This window comes from Triturus cristatus, chromosome 6 (assembly GCF_964204655.1).
Source record: "Triturus cristatus chromosome 6, aTriCri1.1, whole genome shotgun sequence".
NCBI classification, from domain to species: Eukaryota; Metazoa; Chordata; class Amphibia; order Caudata; family Salamandridae; genus Triturus; species Triturus cristatus.
This window is the reverse complement of record NC_140589.1, coordinates 786,232,983-786,254,346: the sequence shown is the minus strand read 5'-3', so window position 1 is coordinate 786,254,346 and position 21,364 is coordinate 786,232,983. Positions and strand designations below refer to the sequence as shown.

Genomic DNA, 21,364 nt, shown 5'->3' with positions numbered 1-21,364 from the left:
TCTTCTGTCTCTGCTCCCTTTTGTTCAGCATCATTGACATATTTTTTCCTACCTGATTATTGGCTACAATTCTGCCCATATTTTTTACCTAGCATGGATGAATAGTCCAGTGCCTTCAAGCGTTTACACCAGGATTGTCTAGAAGTCTGCACAGTCCTTTAGTATGGTGCATTGGGGATCCTATGCGACTTTCAGCCACATTCTAAGGCCTGTATAAACTATCAGAGTGATGTGATGGAGAACAGACTCAACTGAGTCTAGAATGACGGCCAGAATGCTCCGTGTAGGCAAAATAATCTCTACCAAATCATGTAGAAAGACCAAATCTAATGCATTACAAAATAAATCATCTATTTATATGTGCTCAAAGGAATCACTCCCATTCCAACATACTTTCTGAAAGTGCAGGATGCCTCAGGGGGTCACTCTAGTGCCATTATTATGGCAGCAGGTTTCTCCTCAGCAGGCCTCTTAAGACATACAAATTCCAAGTTGCTCAAAAACAAATGATTGTTCTTCTGCTGTTATAGGTGGTGGCACCATAATTCCCTCTTCGAACATTTTACGCTATGGATATTGATGTTGTTTTTAACACCAAGGCTGCATTAGATGAAAACCCAGAACAGCTATATGACATTCCTCCAACACAACAAAAACACGTCTATGAATCGATTCTGAAGCACCAGTAGATTTCAATCCCTTCGAGGACTGAGTTACCATAGACTTTTAGTTACCGGGCAATCTTCCTGGCAATTCTGTTCCATACACAGAATCTTTGCTTTGCCTGGAAAGAATTTTGTCTATTTAAAATTTAATTGAAAAATTGGCTAATGATGCAGATCATATTTTAGATGCCTTAGCTGCGATTCTTCATAACCTGGTCGAAAAAAAAGAGCTATCTGAGCAGAATCATGTTTATAAATGTAAATCAAAGTGTAAAGATTTGGACACAGGCCGGTGTACCCCACTGTTTAAAGATGCAAAAAATCACAAGGCCAAGCCTGAGGGATCAGAGATATTCTCCTTAGAAAATCTGTTTCTTGGATCAGTGGCTGCCATTTCTTCAAAAGTTGTACTTATGAATTTATCCGGGCCCAAAGATGCTGCCGATCCTATTTTCCAGGGAATGAGATAACATGAAAATAAAAAAAGCTCTACGATGGAACACAACAGCAACACATCTACAAAAGTGGGGCCATTGAAAAAATGTCAAAGGATTATTAAAAAGTGCCCAAGGAAATTGCGCTTCACTTTAGCTGTGGACCTGGACATCATCCAGGCAGTTGCTGAAAAAGTGACTCAATCTTGGAACCTCAATTATTAAACAATATTTTTCTGACTGAAGAAGACTACCAAGAGGAGATTTAATCTCTTAAGAGGATGGCTCACTTGAAGCTTTCAAGCTCCGCTAGCTGCCCATCTTCTTTAAATATTCTTAATCCGCATGCTAAGGTGTTTTGCATTGTAACAAGAACTGAAACCTCTAATTGTTCTACTGTGTACAAAATTGCTAATATTTCAGATGTTCAGTTCATACTAGATTTTATGAATCTGTTTGACAATGAGATGTTGCCAATGAACAGATCAATTCTTTTGAATTGTCTGTCTGATATTGAAGCATTAACAATGGTAAGAAGTAACAATATATATGTAGTTCAAATATTATACACAGCTCTAGGTATAAGATCTAGAGTCACATTTACTGAAAAAATAGCTGTTCATCTAAATTTACAAAATTGTGACTATTCCCTTAGTTGGGTATAGCTGTTGTACCCTTTTCTTTTTGAAAAAGGATTACAAATGGCCCGCAGGCTAACCATAAAGGACATGGTACCATGACGTGCCAGAAGAGACGGATTTCTCAGATGATGTTCAATAGGGGCAAGTAGAAAATATGGTATTCTCAGTCAATGAAGGTAATTTTCCATTTTTGATCAGACTAATGTCAGGAATAAGATGAGTGATGATTACGCCAAATATTGGCATTGGCTTGGGGGCATCCTTCATTATAATCACCACCCGGGACTCCACCCAAACCATTGAAGTTAACACTTGTTTGAGAGTGAGCTCCTGGAACATGGCTGATCTCTCTTGTGATCCGAAAAAGTTAGATCTATTGTGTAACTATAAAGCTGATATTATTTGTATCCAGGAAACATGATCAACCAGAATCTTCCAAGTTAGAAACTATCATATGCAAAATTGTTCACCAGTCCCCTCCAAAAGGGGTCATGCAAGTGGGGGGGGGTTGCTTTTTTTCTATAATTGGGCCTGGTCTTATAGACTTCACAGCCATTCTTCTAACCTAGCCTAATGTGTAAAGATTTGGAAACATTTTCCTTGTAGTGACTATATACATCCCTCCTGGCTTGGCTTTTTTTTTTTTAACATCTGATTGAATCGCTGTTCTCTTTTATAGTAGAGATTGTTGAATTGGGAAATTGTAAAAAACATTGTTTGGGTAGCACGATGTTACCAGATAAAATAAAAAATGATTCCCATGGCAGTATACGTCTGGAGCATTTATGCAAGGTCGAGTGCCTAATTGTGAATGGGAGAGTTGATAATGATATTCCAGCAATATATATACATACATTGATTTGGGGTTCTTCCCTTATAGACTATCTAAATGTTTCCTATTCCTTTTTACCCTTACTCTTCCATATAAATACAGGTGACAACTATTACAGTGACCCTAAGATACTCTCATTTCACTTGGATCTTCAAGTAGATGGAGTGAGTCCTTGGAATATAAAACGTTTCAACAGTAGAAATGGGAAGACATACTGAAATAACTCAAAATTAAGAGATCTAACACATAGGCTAATTGAAATGATAACTGAAATTTACAGTTTGCACCTGGACCCACTGATACAATTCAATTGGGTAAGCTTGACTCTTAAGTTTCTAATAAACAACAAAGGAAAACCTGTTCTCCTATATTTAGGATTAGTTTAAAGACAGTATCTATTTTTTCTGCTGGAAGGAATAAAATAATTAATCTTTTTAAAAGGAGAGCAAGATTAAGATCATCCTAGAAGAAGCTGCATTGAAACCATTAAGGGATTGAATTACGTGAGGTAGTGATAGTTAAGGATACTAAGACCTTTTGAACGATTATTGCAGGGGGATGTGGCAATAGGGTGAGACGGATGCCAATCCCAGTTTGAGAAAGGGTATGGATTCATTATATAAACTGGAATTATATATGGCAAATTCTGGTGTCTCCGATGTTGTTTCATTAACTGTCTCCTGCTCTGCAGTCAACAATTCCACCTCTGGTCCCCGCTCTTTAAATGTTTTATTTGGGGTGCTAGATCTTCAGGTGCCATGGGATGCAACAAAATTCCTATCTCCGTAATTATGGAGGCTTCTCTTAGGTCAATCTTTTTAACTCCTATATTTAGTTTTTGTTATGCTCATGGAGTTCTTCCTGAATCATGGTCCTAGAACATTATTGTTCCATTTTATAAAAAAGGGCACGCAAAATTCCCTAAAGACTTATAGGCAGATAATATTACTTGATTTGGTTGGCAAGATTTTAGCAAAAAGTATCCATGAACACCTAAAGGAATGGGTAGCCAAAGAAAAGATTTGAACACAAGTTGGTCGCACACTGCTCGTCACACCAGCAAGTTGCCCCAAAGGACTGTGGTGAATGTAGTGGCGACGGCGGGTACGCCTATGCCACGATGTGTAAAAAGAAAAAAGTATGTGTTGCATTTAGCCATCCCTGGACACGTGTTTCGAGGTAGTTGCCTCTCGTCAGCAGGGAGCAGGACAATGTAAAGGGGTGCCGAGTGGACTGCCAAAATGTAATTAAAACAGGTCAAATACCTCTCATGGCGCGCAGGTGCAGAACCAGGGCTCGTCAGCCCAATAGCTCACGGGAGCCGTAATAATTTGAACACAAGTTGGTCGCACACTGCTCGTCACACCAGCAAGTTGCCCCAAAGGACTGTGGTGAATGTAGTGGCGACGGCGGGTACGCCTATGCCACGATGTGTAAAAAGAAAAAAGTATGTGTTGCATTTAGCCATCCCTGGACACGTGTTTCGAGGTAGTTGCCTCTCGTCAGCAGGGAGCAGGACAATGTAAAGGGGTGCCGAGTGGACTGCCAAAATGTAATTAAAACAGGTCAAATACCTCTCATGGCGCGCAGGTGCAGAACCAGGGCTCGTCAGCCCGATAGCTCACGGGAGCCGTAATAATTTGAACACAAGTTGGTCGCACACTGCTCGTCACACCAGCAAGTTGCCCCAAAGGACTGTGGTGAATGTAGTGGCGACGGCGGGTACGCCTATGCCACGATGTGTAAAAAGAAAAAAGTATGTGTTGCATTTAGCCATCCCTGGACACGTGTTTCGAGGTAGTTCTTTGGGGCAACTTGCTGGTGTGACGAGCAGTGTGCGACCAACTTGTGTTCAAATTATTACGGCTCCCGTGAGCTATCGGGCTGACGAGCCCTGGTTCTGCACCTGCGCGCCATGAGAGGTATTTGACCTGTTTTAATTACATTTTGGCAGTCCACTCGGCACCCCTTTACATTGTCCTGCTCCCTGCTGACGAGAGGCAACTACCTCGAAACACGTGTCCAGGGATGGCTAAATGCAACACATACTTTTTTCTTTTTACACATCGTGGCATAGGCGTACCCGCCGTCGCCACTACATTCACCACAGTCCTTTGGGGCAACTTGCTGGTGTGACGAGCAGTGTGCGACCAACTTGTGTTCAAATTATTACGGCTCCCGTGAGCTATCGGGCTGACGAGCCCTGGTTCTGCACCTGCGCGCCATGAGAGGTATTTGACCTGTTTTAATTACATTTTGGCAGTCCACTCGGCACCCCTTTACATTGTCCTGCTCCCTGCTGACGAGAGGCAACTACCTCGAAACACGTGTCCAGGGATGGCTAAATGCAACACATACTTTTTTCTTTTTACACATCGTGGCATAGGCGTACCCGCCGTCGCCACTACATTCACCACAGTCCTTTGGGGCAACTTGCTGGTGTGACGAGCAGTGTGCGACCAACTTGTGTTCAAATTATTACGGCTCCCGTGAGCTATCGGGCTGACGAGCCCTGGTTCTGCACCTGCGCGCCATGAGAGGTATTTGACCTGTTTTAATTACATTTTGGCAGTCCACTCGGCACCCCTTTACATTGTCCTGCTCCCTGCTGACGAGAGGCAACTACCTCGAAACACGTGTCCAGGGATGGCTAAATGCAACACATACTTTTTTCTTTTTACACATCGTGGCATAGGCGTACCCGCCGTCGCCACTACATTCACCACAGTCCTTTGGGGCAACTTGCTGGTGTGACGAGCAGTGTGCGACCAACTTGTGTTCAAATTATTACGGCTCCCGTGAGCTATCGGGCTGACGAGCCCTGGTTCTGCACCTGCGCGCCATGAGAGGTATTTGACCTGTTTTAATTACATTTTGGCAGTCCACTCGGCACCCCTTTACATTGTCCTGCTCCCTGCTGACGAGAGGCAACTACCTCGAAACACGTGTCCAGGGATGGCTAAATGCAACACATACTTTTTTCTTTTTACACATCGTGGCATAGGCGTACCCGCCGTCGCCACTACATTCACCACAGTCCTTTGGGGCAACTTGCTGGTGTGACGAGCAGTGTGCGACCAACTTGTGTTCAAATTATTACGGCTCCCGTGAGCTATCGGGCTGACGAGCCCTGGTTCTGCACCTGCGCGCCATGAGAGGTATTTGACCTGTTTTAATTACATTTTGGCAGTCCACTCGGCACCCCTTTACATTGTCCTGCTCCCTGCTGACGAGAGGCAACTACCTCGAAACACGTGTCCAGGGATGGCTAAATGCAACACATACTTTTTTCTTTTTACACATCGTGGCATAGGCGTACCCGCCGTCGCCACTACATTCACCACAGTCCTTTGGGGCAACTTGCTGGTGTGACGAGCAGTGTGCGACCAACTTGTGTTCAAGCCAAAGAAAAGATAAATGCCATGGAACAAGCTGGGTTCAGCAAAAATTGTTGCAGACTGGACAATATAGGTATGTTATAACTAATAACTTAAAAATATTTAACCACCCATAGTCAATAAGTTTATACTGCTTTTATAGATTTTAGTACAGCATTCAACTGAGTGTATAGACACATTTTATGGAAAAAAGTACTGAGTCTAGGAATACCATTTGAACCTCATAAGCTTAATCATAGCTCTGCATTCAACCACCTGGTGTCGGGTATTACAAGGGGGTGACCAAGGTCTCTCAACTAGGATACTTACTTACAATGGCCTAAAACAGAGTTTTCTGCTGTCACCCCTTTTGTTCCCGCTTTATATATTTGACTTACCCATGGGTTTAAATATTTATTGTGGCGATGCCCCAAAAATAAGAGATTGTGTGATTCCCTGTTTAATGTATGCAGACGATATTGTTATTTTTGACTTGACTTCTAAGGGCTTGCAAAAACATCAGATATGTATCCAACAGTACACACTCAGTCACTTTCTAAATATGAATACATCAAACAGCAAAGGTCTGATTTTATTGGGAAAAGTTACAGGAAGAAAAACACATTTCAAAGGAAGTTTGGGAATGAAACATTTCTAGTAAATTAAAAGAAAAGAATCATATACTACATATATCTAGTAAAGCAATGGCTTGTGGTAAAGACCTAAGAACTTTTTATAATGCCCTGGGTTGTTGACACTTTGTTCATTTATTGACGGTTTATCGTTTAAAAGTTCCTCCTACTCTTTTATATGCTGTGGAAATAATTGAAGTGAATAAATTGACCTTCCTGGACTTAATAGAGGATAAAATCTTGTGCAAACTGTGTGACTTAAACACATTAGCCACTGTTCACTGTTTAGGTTGGAACTTGGTCTGAACAGCTCATTCGTACAGGCATCATAAGCAGGGCTTTACTGGGGTTACCGCTTGCGAAAGAAAGTTAAAGTGTTGTGAAATTTATGACATGAAAAGAAAAAGGCAAGGTCGGACTGGCCTACAGGGCAATTAGGCAGTGCTTGGTGGACTAGTCTAACAGATCAGTGTGTGGGACGGTTTGTTAGCAGTTATTTTAGGGCCGGGTCCGCTGTTTTTACTGTTGATTTTCCTAGTATTACTACTTTTTTATATATCTGCTTTGCTAATGGAGGGGCACTTTTATTTTGGTGCTCTTTGTTTGTCCCTGTCCGACCCTGTAGAAAGCTGTGTTTTTTTACAGAAACCTTTTTGAACCTTAAGGATGTTTCAAATTAAAAAGGATACCTTAGAAGAGATGTCAATGCTGCAGTTAAAAGGCCTAGATGTGCAGCATTAGTACAAGTCTTGACATTGCTGCCTGCTCAAAAAAATGAAAAATATCATTTTATTGCCTCAGCCTTTTCTGACTTGAAATGTAGAACATAAAATTCGCTGATTATTTCTCTTACTATGAATAATATTCTATCCTTCTAATGTGTAAATGGGGCTTAGGAATAACTCCCCATTGAATAATTAATATGTGAACTATGCATCAACGGTATTTAAGACTTAAACCATGTAGTTTGTATATGCCCTAGGTTGCTTATCTTTCGTCGTCGTTTTTAAAGCCTCTTTTTAGCAGTTTGCTCAGTAAATGAAACGCAAAGACTGTTCTACTTTCTAGTAAATGAAATGAACTGTTTTGAAATCTGAAATTAGGAGTTTTAATAATTTGTATTGCAGTAATTGATTCTATTGTGTTATGTGGATCTTCAACCAGTTCCAAAATTCATAATAAACTTGAACTTGAACCTAAACGCGCATTCAAGAATTCAACCCATCTCTTTTTTGTATTCCTCACATCCAAACCTTACCTTCCTGAATCCAAGAAGAAAGGAGAAAGGACAGAGATACGGTCTGGCAGGTTGTCTTCATTCAATGGAATATATAATAATTTTATAATTGGTGCACTACACTGAATTAGATTAAATCCATTTCAACAAAACACATTAAAGTACATTTAATATTTATTTCTCTTCTAGAACAAAGCAAAAGTGAATTTTAGAAATGACGCTTACCGGAAAGGTTCATTTGTCCACCATGGAGTAACAATTGGATCTAGTACTTCTGCTGACAAGGGAGCATTAGCTGATAGGTAAGATTTGATAGCCTCTTCGTCCTCAGTAAGCACGACTTCTTCTTTCTGCTAAATAGATAATAAGGAGATTATGACACTAAGCTTGAAATTAATTTGTTCTTTTATGCAAACTATATTTAGACTTTTACATGTTGCCTTGTGTCAAAAATGACTCGAACCAAAAATACTAATATTTGTGAGCAGCGTTATATGTGGAAAATCTCCAAAGATGGAGAACATGGTTTCATTTTAGGTCGAGCGTAAGCTATGACCTCTTGTATACTTTAGTATACGTATATCTCTGTGGGCCAGATGCCATTCCTTGCTTCTCATTTGTTTGTTTCAATGTACTTTAAAAATCCTTAGTGGCCAGTCCTGCCTCTTTGTCCCTCCTTTTTCCTCCAAGGAGCAGGGACTTAGTACAATATCATTATGTTTTGTTCTGTTGATCTGCTCATGGGGGGTCTATTTTATTACGTTTTCAATCTGGTGTTGCACTGTGGGTGCTCAGATGTAGCTGCTTACATTTTATTGCTGCAATCACTCTCCCAGTTCCAGTCTTCCCAAAGGCAGCTTCCAGGCTGGCTTGGAATGCAAACAATTACGTATTGTCTATTTGCTTCCTGTTCACAACACAGCACTCGCGCTTTAGCTGTTAAACATCGTAAGCTAAAGCACGGGTGCCCCGATTGCTTTAAAATGTAAAGAAATAGAAACAAATATGTTTTTCTATCTCTTTACCTTTTTAATCGATCGCGGCACCCGTGCTTTAGCTTGCAAAGTTTACAACTAAAGCGCAAGTGCCACAAAGGTTGTTAATAATATGAGCACATTATTATTACTGGCAGCTCCGATCATGCTCTCGGCACCCCTCCCAGGTCACTGCCTGCCTGTTACTAATTTGGCCCCTATGTCTGTTTCTTTTAAAAAGAAGCAAAAGCAAGTAAAAGAAGGCATGCACACTCAACGTTTTTCTTGCTGTCCATCGGGGTGGGGAGGCATTCTTTCAGCAAAGCGCACGGATATTCAGAAGCTAGCCCCGCCCCCAGGCATCAACACAGATGATGGACACCCTGGCCCTGATGTCCGCGTGCCGCAGCTTGGTCTGAGAGCTATGGTTGCCTTATTCTTTGAATTTACATGGATGTAAATTGTACTCCCTAGCCCGCCGTACTAGGTTGGTTAACGTTTTGTTTTAATTTAGAAGAGAGGTTTTGAAATGCCTGCCTATTCAGTCGCACCTTGCTTTAAGTAGCCCTCACTTGTAATAGTATTCCCTTTTTCACCTTTCCCTGGCACCTGACTTATTAGCCAGTCGGCGCGTGCACAACTCTGAAGCATCTGAAGGCGCGGACGGCCCCATCGTGTCCTTCAGTTTCCAGCTGCGGTTTTGGGCGGGCTAATATTGGGTTGCACTCCCCTGGGAACCGGTTGTTTACTGAGGACACACTCCGAATTGTCGGACCCAGACACAAAGGTAACGGGTACAGCAGCTCTCCCCAATGGTGTGAGTGTTGCCTTAATTTGACTTGTCCAACTTGTACGTACCCTTCCTTTCAGATTGCCGCACACTGGCTGTGGATGGTGTCTCCTTACCTCCCACCTTGAATCGTGCTCGCAATTCTCGCAGCTGGTGGTGGGCTGGGCTTGTGCTGAATAGTATAGTTCCCAGGTACCGGCATCTTCCCATGTGGCTAGTTTGCTGGATTACATTATGATTGTAACGAATTCTATGTCAGGACAGGAGGCTCCGATTATGCTTTCTCATTTCTTTACTAGAAATGCTCAGCAGCCAATAAAACACAGTATAAGAAAAAACTACAATACCCATGAACACCAGGGTATGACGTATAACCATAGAGTCCACAGTGTATATAAGGCAATATGGCAAGCACAACATCCTCTTTCTTTGCTGCTCCGCAGCCAGTTAAGTGCTTTTGACATTATTTATTGCATTTATTGTGACTTTGTTGCAGCTTTCTTCCTATTGCTCTTACACTGCCACGCTTTTATGTTTCAGCGCGCATTGTTGTCATGGTTACGCTGTTTAGTCTATCAGCGCTGTTGTTTTAAATCTTCGCTCGCCGCGCGTGTCAGTCAGGTGCGGGGAGCGTGTGGTTCACCTCCCGTTACCGGGCGCCTTGCGCCTGCGTTTAAACTGTTGTGGAGAGGGAGACAGGGGCTCGGAGACTCGCGCTGGTGCTGCGAGTGCTCCGTTTTTGAAAATACTGGGCGGCCGTTACCGCGCATGCGCGGCGGCCATATTTGTTGTTGACAACAGGTGTTTCTCGCCTGTCAGAACGGTCGCTACGCTCCGAGAGCCCACAGCTACAGTATTTCCCCCTATTTACGCCCATTTTGCTATTTTAAAGGTTTGGGCTGTATAATTATGCATAGGCTTTGCCTAGAGTGCTAGTTTTTTGTGTACAGCAAGCCCTCCCTCCACATTTGAATTTTATTTACTTGAAGTGTTTAGTTTTATCTACACTTCGGCTTGCTGTGGGGTTTTTTCACTCCCCCTTGCATTGTGCCTTTGGCCACTATTTATTTGTTTATTGTGGGCTTTGACTACTGTTACACTTTGTGTCAGCATGGCAGAATATTATGACGAGGATGAGTATTATTATGAGGAGGATCCTTCTGGCTCTTTGGAGCAGGACTTGGTGGAAGCTCTTGATCAGGGGGTGCAGCACTCCGTGAATAAGGCGCTTGTGCGCGCAATAAATCCTCTGAAGCGACATTTGTCTCTGTATGCACAGCAACAGGGTTGGTTACCGTCCCGTGCGTCAAAGTCCCCTGTCAATCCTCACAAGGCTGATTTTCAGAGGTTGGCTAAGACGCTGTCTTCGGACACGTCTTCTATTACAGGGGCGGCTGGGACTTCTTTTTCATCCTCCCATGATCCTGACGGTGATGATGCACATTCCTCCTCGTCTGAATTTGAACCACCTCCTCGGAAAAGGGCTCGCAAAGAGCATTTTGTTGACGCTCCTTCCACTCCTCCCATTCTTACATTTGAACCTTCGGAGATTATGCATCCCCATTCCACTTCCTGGCTACCTTCACCAGCGGTGGCGGATTACGTCCAATCCCACATTCGCCAACCTTTTCCTCAAGATGCCCGAGCACGTATGAGATCTGAATGTCCCCGTCCTGATCTGGCAGATCATTTGGCCGACACTCCGGAGGTTGATCCTACCATGGTCACCTACCTGAAGAAGTATGCACGGGACCCTAAAAAAGGTTTGGATAGATCTTGGCGGTCCTGCCAGGATAAATTATTAGATTTATTGGGCCCACTCACAAAAATGTTAGATTTGGGTGTTCTGGCTAAAGAATCATCGGCTCTTGTCAACCCGGATGAACTCATTCAATGGGCTCAGAGTGCCATATGTCAATTGGGTAATGCCAATTGTGCGCTTTCATGCGAAAGACGCCGCTCCATCCTTCTTCGCCTGGACCCCAGGCTAGCGGAGCTCTCCTCTTCTGAGGCCGGTCCCTTGGCTCAGGGGCTTTTATTTGGACAACCATTCCTCAAAGAACTTTCTAGTTTTGTGGCCACTTTCAGTGGCCTTGACAAAGCCCAGGCCTCGCTGAGGCGGGCGTTTCGGCCGGTTTTTGCTAAGGCCGGACGTCTTAGGGGACGTTCGTTCGGCCGCGGCTCCCAGCAAAATTCTCAACGAGGATTTCAGTCCCACAGTGGCGGTGGACAAGATCCCGGCTTCTCCACCCGTTCAAACTTCTATCCCTCCTGCAAGGGAAGGAGACAATTCCGGAAGGGTCGCTTCGGAGGACAGCAAGGAGGTCATCACGACTCCAATACTTCAGGTGAGAGTGATTCCTTTTTCCGATGTGGTTTTGGGGGGAAGGCTCCAGTTTTTTCTACACAATTGGCAACTAATCTCCAGCGATGCTTGGATTCTCGAGACTGTTCAGGGCTACAAAATAGAATTTTATCAGCCCGTGCCTCAACCTCTCCTTCCTACCCCGTTGATCTTTTCTCTTCAGGATCAGGAGATCATCTCTTCGGAAATCGTTTCTCTTCTCGCGAAAGGGGCTATTCTTCAAACTACCCGCCATCCCAGAGGGTTTGTAAGTTCGGTGTTCCTAGTTCCGAAACGAGGGGGCGGTTCCCGCCTCGTCCTCAATCTAAAGGAGTTCAACGGCGGAGTGGTTTACCGACATTTCAAGATGGAAGGGATCCATCTTTTGCGAGATCTTCTCCGAGCGGGAGATTGGATGGTTCGTCTCGATCTCAAAGACGCCTATCTGTCAGTCCCAATCTTCAAGCCTCATCGGCGTTTTCTTCAGTTCCAGTGGCAAGGGAACTGGTTCGAATACCAGGTCCTTCCGTTCGGCCTCTCGTCGGCCCCGTGGTGCTTCACGAAACTTCTGAAGCCAGTGGTGGAACACTTACGCGCGCGGGGTCTCCGCATGATTGTCTATCTGGACGACATTCTGATCATGGCGGATTGTCCTCACAAATTGATCCTTCATCTCGATTGGACGATCGATCTTCTCCAATCATTAGGGTTTCTGGTGAATCCTCAGAAATCTGTCCTCCTTCCTTCACAGGTGATGGAGTTTCTAGGTTTCCAGGTCAATTCACTCACCTGTCAACTTCTGTTGCCCTCTCAGAAGATTCGTTATATCAAACGAGAGTTGGTGTCGATTATCTCCAAACGGATTGTGTCATTGAGATCTATAGCTCGTGTAGTCGGTCTATTAGCGTCCTCAATTCAGGCGATCTTACCAGGTCCTCTGCATTACACGGCATTACAACGGTTGAAGATCCGTCATCTTCAGCAGGGTCTTCGCTATTCCGATCAGATTCCTCTGTCAGACGAGGCGAGATGCGAGATGCAGTGGTGGCTGGACCACATGGAGGCCTGGAATGGTCGAGCCCTGTTCGGTTCCTCTCCGGAGATAGTGATAGAGTCAGATGCCAGTCGGTGGGGCTGGGGAGCCCGGTGCGGTCCGATTTCAACGGGGGGTCGTTGGTCCCCGCAGGAGTTGTCTCTTCACATCAATTGTCTGGAACTCCTGGCGGGTTCCTTTGCGATTCGTTGTTTCACGCCTCTTCAGGCCAATTGTTGCATTCTTCTCCGCATGGACAATGTGTCCGCGTTTCGTTATGTCAACAAGTTGGGCGGCACAAGGTCCAAACTGTTAGCGGAGATCGCCAAAGATTTTTGGCATTATTGTCTGCAAAGGAAGATCACTGTTATTGCAGAATATCTTCCGGGCCGCAACAATCTGATTGCGGATTGGCATTCACGTCACCTTCGGGATTTCAGCGATTGGAGACTTCATCCCCGCATCTTTCGTTCCCTCAGTCGGTTTTGGGGGCAGAGTCACATAGATCTCTTTGCCTCTCGCCTCAACGCGCAACTTCCCCGATTCTTCAGTTGGAGACCGGATCCGGAGGCTCTGGCCACGGACGCATTTCTCCAGACCTGGCCTGCCCTGCTGTGCTATGCCTTTCCTCCGTTCATGATGATTCCGAGAGTCCTGGCTCGAACAAAGCGATTTCAATCAGAGCTGATTCTGATTGCTCCTCTGTGGAGGGCTCAGGCTTGGTTCCCAGTTCTTCTGGAAATGTGTTGTGCGGTGCCGATCCTTCTTCCCCAGAAGTGGAATCTGCTGCTAGACCCTCTAGGGAATCCGCATCCCCTAATCCAGTCAGGCTCTCTCCGTCTTCTGGCTTGGCGACTTTCGGGGACCGTTGGTCGGTCCCAGGCCTTTCAAGCGACGCTTGCAAATTTATCAGTGAATCTTGGGCACCCAACACTCACAAACGCTACGCAGGTTCTTGGAAACGATGGTGTGATTGGTGTGTTCAACGGGAAGCTGATCCCGCTACAGCGGATGTCTCTCTAATTATTAATTTTTTAGCGTCTCTTGCCTCTTCAGGCTTAGCTTATCGGACCGTTAACAACTTCCGTTCTGCCATTTCGGCAGGCCATTCTCCTCTTGACGGTAAACCTGCTGGGGAGCACCCTTTGATTACTAAATTGCTCAAGGGTATTCGCCTAACGACTCCCCCTTGTCCTAAATATTCTTCTTTATGGGATGTTTCCATTGTCTTGAATTTTTTGGACGCCTGGCCTTCCAACTCTTTGCTTTCCCGCAAACAGCTGTCAGCCAAACTGACCATGTTACTTTGCCTTGTCTCTTGCAGACGAGTCTCTGATGTTCGGGCCTTAGATTTGGCTGGTCGTTGTTTTACCCCTGAGGGTGTCACTTTTCGAATTTCTCGTCGTACCAAGACGAATACTTCATTGATATCCTATCCTTCTTTTCCTCTCCGTCCCAATCTTTGTGTGGTTCAATGTCTCAAAGATTATGAGGTAAGTACTGCTTCTTTACGTTCTGATTTACAGGGTCAACTGTTGATTGCTTTGCAGGAACCCTTTCGTCCTGTTACCCCGGCTACTTTAGCTCGTTGGGTGCGCTGGCTTATGTCAGAAGCAGGCATTGATGTATCTATTTTTGGGGCTCATTCTGCACGAGGAGCTATGGCTTCTAAAGCTTTTTCCTTGGGTGTGACTTTGTCTGACATTATGAAGGCCGCAGATTGGTCTTCTGATTCCATGTTTAAGGCTTTTTATTATAAACCTATTGATCATGTTGCTTCAGTAGTGGTGGATAAGCTTTGAACAAGCATAATCGGAGCCTCCTGTCCTGACATAGAATTAAAAATTTGCTAACATTCGTGACAAGAATTTTCAATTCTATTAAGGACAAGGAGGCGAGGATTATCCCACCCATTATGTTCCTTCTCATGTATTAATTTGCATTTATACAGATGTTTGCATATGTATTATGTATCTTCTGCTGTTATATTGTTCTCTGATATTTCCCCCCCCCCCCCTTGTTACATTTTTTCTTATATTGGATGTATTTTACGGTAGTCTGTCTCTTTTCAGGTTCTGACCCGAAGTGACAATTTTACTGCATCTTTTGGTTTCATCTGCATCCGATGGCGTGTGGCTACCAGAGTCCTGTCGCCCTCCAGTGCTGTGCGTTCTGCCTTACAGACTCCTGCGGCCTCTGATGGTGGTCCCTCCTGTTGGTCGTTATGACTCTTCATCTGTTTTTTCTTCTATTGGAACTGTTCTCCTCACCAAAGAAAGAGGATGTTGTGCTTGCCATATTGCCTTATATACACTGTGGACTCTATGGTTATACGTCATACCCTGGTGTTCATGGGTATTGTAGTTTTTTCTTATACTGTGTTTTATTGGCTGCTGAGCATTTCTAGTAAAGAAATGAGAAAGCATAATCCTCGCCTCCTTGTCCTTAATAGAATTGAAAATTCTTGTCACGAATGTTAGCAAATTTTTAATTGTAATTAACTTAAGTTGCCATTACTTTAGATTTCACATCTCCTGGTGCTGCGATCGTGCTTTTGATGACAGTTTTCCTCTAATAGGCGCTGTCCCACTGCTTAGTATTCACCAGGGCTTTAAGTGGGATGAAGAAACTGGAGGTTCTCTTATAGGTACGGGGCCTGAGTAATTAAGGGCGTGGATTAAAACACAAGAATAAATCTGTATTTAGCATAGTGTGCCGCCCCACTGGTATTGAGCTTCATCTATCATTGGTTCCAAATCTATAATGCAAGTGATATGACACCTGCAGCAAGCCAGGACTATTGTCAATGGTAGTAAATTGCATAAGATAAATAAACAACTACATTTTGTTGTATATTGTGAGAAGTTGGCCTGATGTATGATGTCACTAGTATTAGTGTACACCTTATATCAGTCCAAATACCCTTATGGTGATTGGTTGTAAAGTCAACCTTATAGACCAGCTATCCTAGTGGTAGCATGGACAAGAGCAGTCTTAGGCTAAACTCTGAATGGCATGTGAAGCCAGCTGTGATACCATATATAATCCCTTGAATACCAAATGAAAGGACACCACAACAGATATATATATAAAATAAAGTGTATTTATTCTAGTCAAACCCTCAGCACTCTTTATGAGATTAGAGGTAAGTACAACACAGTCTTATTTAAGCATACATTAAGTCACACAGGTAAGTAATACAGTTAGGCCCTAGGGGCCACGCAAACCATATACTAAGTAAGTGGTATAAGGACCACTGTCACGGAAATAGGATAGGCCTAGGCCTAGGGAATCGCTGGGGCTACACTACACTAGCAACAGTTAGGAAGTGGGAGGCCCACGGGATTCAGGTGCAGAGTGGAAACACTCACGCGTAATGCGTATAGTCGATAGAAATAGTACAGTTTAGATATAAACAGTTTAAGGACACTTCTGAAGCAGCTAGAGAGTCGAGACTCGGAAACTAGACCCTAGGATAGTCACTACCCTTGTGAGCACCGAAGTACCCAAGTTACCTAGCCCACGGGCTGCGGGTGCATAGGTGTGAACTTGCTTCGGGTTTCGTCGTGGACTTCTATGGATGCCTGAAGGAAAGTTGCTGACAGGCAGTCAGTGAAGAGTGTCCGGTGGATCCCAAGGCTGGGATCAAGAAGAGAGGAGACCTGCAAGCAGAAGGGACAGAGTCAAGGTCACTAGCCAGTGACCACGTGGAACCAGGAAGGAACCAGGCGATGTCGTGAAGATTGAAGGTGAAGCTTGTCGCTGCAGCCACGAGGACCAGGGAACGTCGAGGACGACCAGGACCAGGAGGCGAGCTGTCCCACGAAGGCTCTTGCTGTCGGCGGCGTCGAAGTTGGACTAGGACTCACCAAGCCTTGGCAAGCGGAACCCACGAAGAACGGAGGACTTGCTTCTGGTGCAGACCAGGAAGGTCTGGGGTGCTTCTCTTTTTCAAAGAAGCAGGAGCCAGTCTGGAGGAGCCAAACCAGTGGTGAAGATTTCAGGATGCGTCGTCACAAAGGCCACTAGCCAGCGGGCAAGCAACCGGACAGACGCGGCAAGCAGGAAAATGCAGAAGGGCCCCACGCAGGACTCGTGGAGTGTGGGGGGCTGATCTTCGGTGCAGATGGTGCTTAGGGTTGGGGCTTCTCAATCCCCGGTGCACAACTTCGTGGGTGCCTCAGAAGCTGCGCTTGAAGATACTAGCCACTTTTCCCAGGTAGCCGGTCCCACGTCTCTCGTCGCCTCCACGGATCTCAGCTCGGTTGTGGATGTGGATCAGGGTCGGAGAAGTCTGGAAGTCAAGGCTCTGGTCGGGCTCTGCAGTCGGTCCCTCGTAGAACTTTAGCAAAGCAAAGGGTAGTCTCTTGATGGTGCCTGTTTGCACAGGGTAGCCACTCCTTGGCCACAAGGGAGATTCTTCAGTCTTCTTCTTTCGTCGAATGTCGAAGGTCCAGAGTTTCTGTTCAAGTTGCAGGTTCAGGATAATCTAATCTCCTGGGGCCCAGCTACCACTCTTATCCAAATCTGGGGGGCTGGGTTACCTGCTAGGTCACGCCTTATGGGTGGGACCTGGGAGGGGGGTGGTTACACCCCCTTCCCTTTGTCCAGTTTCGCGCCAGGACTGGGGCTGGAGTGCCCCAGCACCGGTTTGAACTGGACTATGCATGGAGCACCTTGTGTGCCCCAGGCATGTCTCATTCCTTTCAGCCCTCCCTGCCCCAATACACTAAAGTCTGTCTGGGGAGGTGCTAGCACCTCCCCAAGCAGGAAACCTATTGTCCAAGCCTCCCTTGCCGGGATCACTCCCAGCAGCAAGAGGTCAGACTTGTGTCTGTGGCAGCAGCATCCATTTTGTGATGCTGAGGCTTTGGTTAGAGTTAAACAGCAAAGTAGGATTTTAACATGTCACTCCCTCTAGAAGGGGGGAATAATATCCTCATCACCAGAAATGGTATGGGGGTATTATTCCAAAGTGTTAGACACCTTACACGACATGTTTTGATAAAGCCAAACCATAGTTACCATAACCGTTTAAGATTATAAGGCACTTTAAGAGTATATCGTAGGCTATATCATAGAACAGCTATAAGGACATGGTTCCGAAAGCTGCAGACAGGCTCAGCTCATGCTAGAGCACCATCTCACATGTTACCAAGCACTCTGCCTCCAGGATTGTTTAGGCCTGCCATAGGAGTGGCTGATAGGTACACATGTGTCTATTTTAAAGGTAGATATAGGTATACTATATCTAAGCAAGGGGTGATTACACGACCTTGCCCCAGCTGAGTGATCAGCCAGTTGTGTCTGATTGGAAGGCCAGACCAGGGGTGGCATAATACATGCTGCAGCCCCTGGGAGGCCTAGGGTACACCTATGCCCTGGGTACCTAGGGTACACTGTACAGGGTCCAATAAGGTGATCCTTACCAATTGGGAATGTACCTAGGGTACACGGAGTCCATTTTAAAGAGAGAGCAGACAGCCTGAGACCCTGAATGGCAGGATCTCAGGCCAACTAAGTCGAAAAACCAGCTAGACACTAGGCAAAAAGTTGGGGGTAACCATAGTCAGATATCCACCTTCCTACACAACCCCCCCCCCCCCAAACGAAAGGAGATAAGGCTGGCCTTGACAAGGTAAGCCTCTATTGCCTAAGTGGCCATATAAGGAAGAACCAGCACTGGCATGGTTACCCCCTGTCTCATGGTCCACTAAGCAATCCCTCATCCTAAAGGTATCATAGGGTCTCCACCATAGGGAATCTCTACCTTGGGTGTGTCTTTGCAAAGTAAAAGGCTGGTGTTGAGATGGAGTACTGAAGTGAGTGTCCTCAAAGTGAGGCCTCAGCTTCCTCCAATCATCCTCCACCATGGATGCCTTTCTTTCTTTCACTGAGTTGCACTGTGCTCTCAGGGTCAGCCTCTGGCTACCTAAAGCTGGAGGCTGGGTCCCTTTTGTGGGCTTACTGGAGGGACAGGTCAGGTTTGGGGCCCTAAGGTCCCATGTTTGCCTGTGCCCAACAGAATCCCTCTGGGGGAGGTCCCTAACTACCTGTAAAGGAGATCCCTCAGGAATGTTTTTAACCATCACCTGGCTAGGGCTACTAGCCAGGCAATCCTCATTCTTTTGATGGGGGGGTTCTTGTGGACAGGGGCCTTCTTGGGGTCCACTGGCCTCCCTGACCTCTGCAGCCCTGGGCTGACTGAGGCAGGGTAGAGAGAGGCAGGCTACCTGCACCAGACTGGGTCCCACCTTGGAAGGGGCCACTGACATCAGAGGCTCTGCCAGGCCAGGCCTGGCTACCTCTGGGGCAGTTCCTTCACAAGGGGTGAGGTCAGATCCCTGAGGACGCTGACCTTTTCCTAATGTCTGGGGAGAGGGAGACTTTTCTTCCTCCCCACTACTCTCTGTTTGTGTGGAGTGATCCATAGTTTCAGGCTTCACTACACCTATGTCAGTCTGAGTATGGGCTGAGACCATTACAGCCTTGCCAACCTTTTTAGGGAGGCACTCAGTTTGGGTTTGAGCTGTGACTGTCACAGCTCTGCCAATCTCTACAGGGAAGTCTGTCTTTGCCTGGGCTGTGGCTACCACTGCCCTTCCAACCTTTTCAGGGAGGAAATCTACTTGGACAGGGGTTGTGGCTGGCACAACCACACTACCCTTTTTTGAAAGGCCTACCCTTTTAGAATGGGTGTCTTGTTCAACTCCAGCCCAAGCTGAGAGTTCTAAGTCATTCCCCAGTAAGCAGTCCACAGGCAAGGTTGGAGACACTGTCACCCTTTTAGGGCCAGTGACACCTCCCCAGCTGAGACATACCTCTGCCATGGGATGACTGTTCTGTTTGCCATCAATGTTAGTTACCTGGTATGAGAAACCAGGCAAAAGCTGCTCAGAGGGAACTAGCCTATGGGTAGGCTGTCCGGTTTTAGGTTTAAACCTATAATAACTGATAAAACCCCACCGAAAGGGAAATAGCCCTCACCAGTGTAAACATATAAACACTGAAAAAACACCTGCACAACCACAAACTAAATGCCATTCAAAGAAAGGAAAAGGAGCGTGAAAGAGTCATTTTTTTCTTCCTGAAGGGGCCAATTACAATGTAACCTTGTTATACAAGCAGGAAGCAAGAAAGACTGGGCTAATATTATTCTGCTTGAGTTTTGTTGTTCAGGAATGTCACTAAAATATTGTTTCTACTTCCTTTTGCTTTTTTCAGTTTTGTGGTCTTTGGTCTAAAGATGCAGGGTTTAGAAGTATGTTTAGGTCATGTTTAATTATTTTATACACTGTAAAGAATCAGGAAATTTCAATATCATGTTTGATATTTTGTCTTTGTCTGATTCTTTCAGTGATAGGAAAATGGGTGGTTTCATAAGAATCTATCCCAATATGTACCAACACATTTAGCCACAGAGAGTGGGTAAAAGCCCTTGATACATCCACCCCCAGTTTCTAGTGATTCAGTATTGATAGTAGGTGAATTGCCAACACCTCAGGCTTTAAACATTCAACGCAAGGTACAGTGACTAGTATATGTGAAAAAAGTGCTATCAGTAAGCATCTGGGATAGCGGTGAAAACATGATACCAGACTTTTAGAAAACATGGAATGCAGTGGCACTTGTATTGCCACTGCAAAAAGGTTCTTTCCAAGTTCAGCAAAGATTGGAGTGATATTGTTTGTATTTGCAGTGATTCAGCTACGTATATGAAAAAGTTGTATGATGACCTGCCAAAATCGATACCTGAACTGAAGTGCCACCCTGTAAGAGATCCTTGGCACTTGTTAGATGGTATACTGAAAGCATCTTGACAATCTTCAGAGTTAATGAAGAATGCTATTGACTTTTTGGTCCATTCTGAATCACTGTTTTGTTATGCACTGGAACAAAAATGCAAATATTTCTCATTCTGTACTTTGTGTGGCATCAAAGAAAGAGTCATCCCAACTGTGTCCCTTAGCTGATGGTTCTCAGTCCAAGGGACTATGAATGCTATATTATCCATGTGACAACCGTTTACAGAATTTTTGCTGAGTGATGATACCAAAGGCAAGAAATGTGAGGATCTTTGGTCGCATATTGATAGTGATGTGAAAAAAAAGTACACTCTACTGCATTCTTTAGATTTTTACAGGAAAACATAAATGCTGTAGTGGACATAATAAATAACTAGCATCTGAAAACACCCTTGTCTGCCAAGTGTTCAGCATATTGGGTGTAGATGTGAAACAACTCCTTGAGAGAAGGCTGGGCGACACACTTAGTGACTTCCGAACTGCAACATGTTCCATGTTAGAGTGCTTGCCACTTGGTAAGCAAAGAAATGTTGAAGAGCAGCTAAGGAACTTTTATTTTATAATGTATGAGAAATGGCTTGCAAAGATGCATAGAAATGT

General features: G+C 44.9%; 1 protein-coding gene across 6 annotated transcripts in view; it reads right to left on the bottom strand.

Annotated features, from left to right (window-relative positions):
* AK9 (adenylate kinase 9) overlaps nucleotides 1–21,364 on the bottom strand; it is a 1,219,082-nt gene that overhangs the window by 442,184 nt on the left and 755,534 nt on the right. For 5 of the 6 annotated variants that reach the window (XM_085611347.1, XM_085611351.1, XM_085611350.1 and 2 more), the window contains one exon: nucleotides 8,044–8,171. In XM_085611347.1, coding sequence (XP_085467473.1) covers nucleotides 8,044–8,171 — 128 coding nt within the window. The remainder of the gene's footprint in view (nucleotides 1–8,043; nucleotides 8,172–21,364) is intronic. The other variant, XM_085611348.1, reaches the window with a different exon arrangement.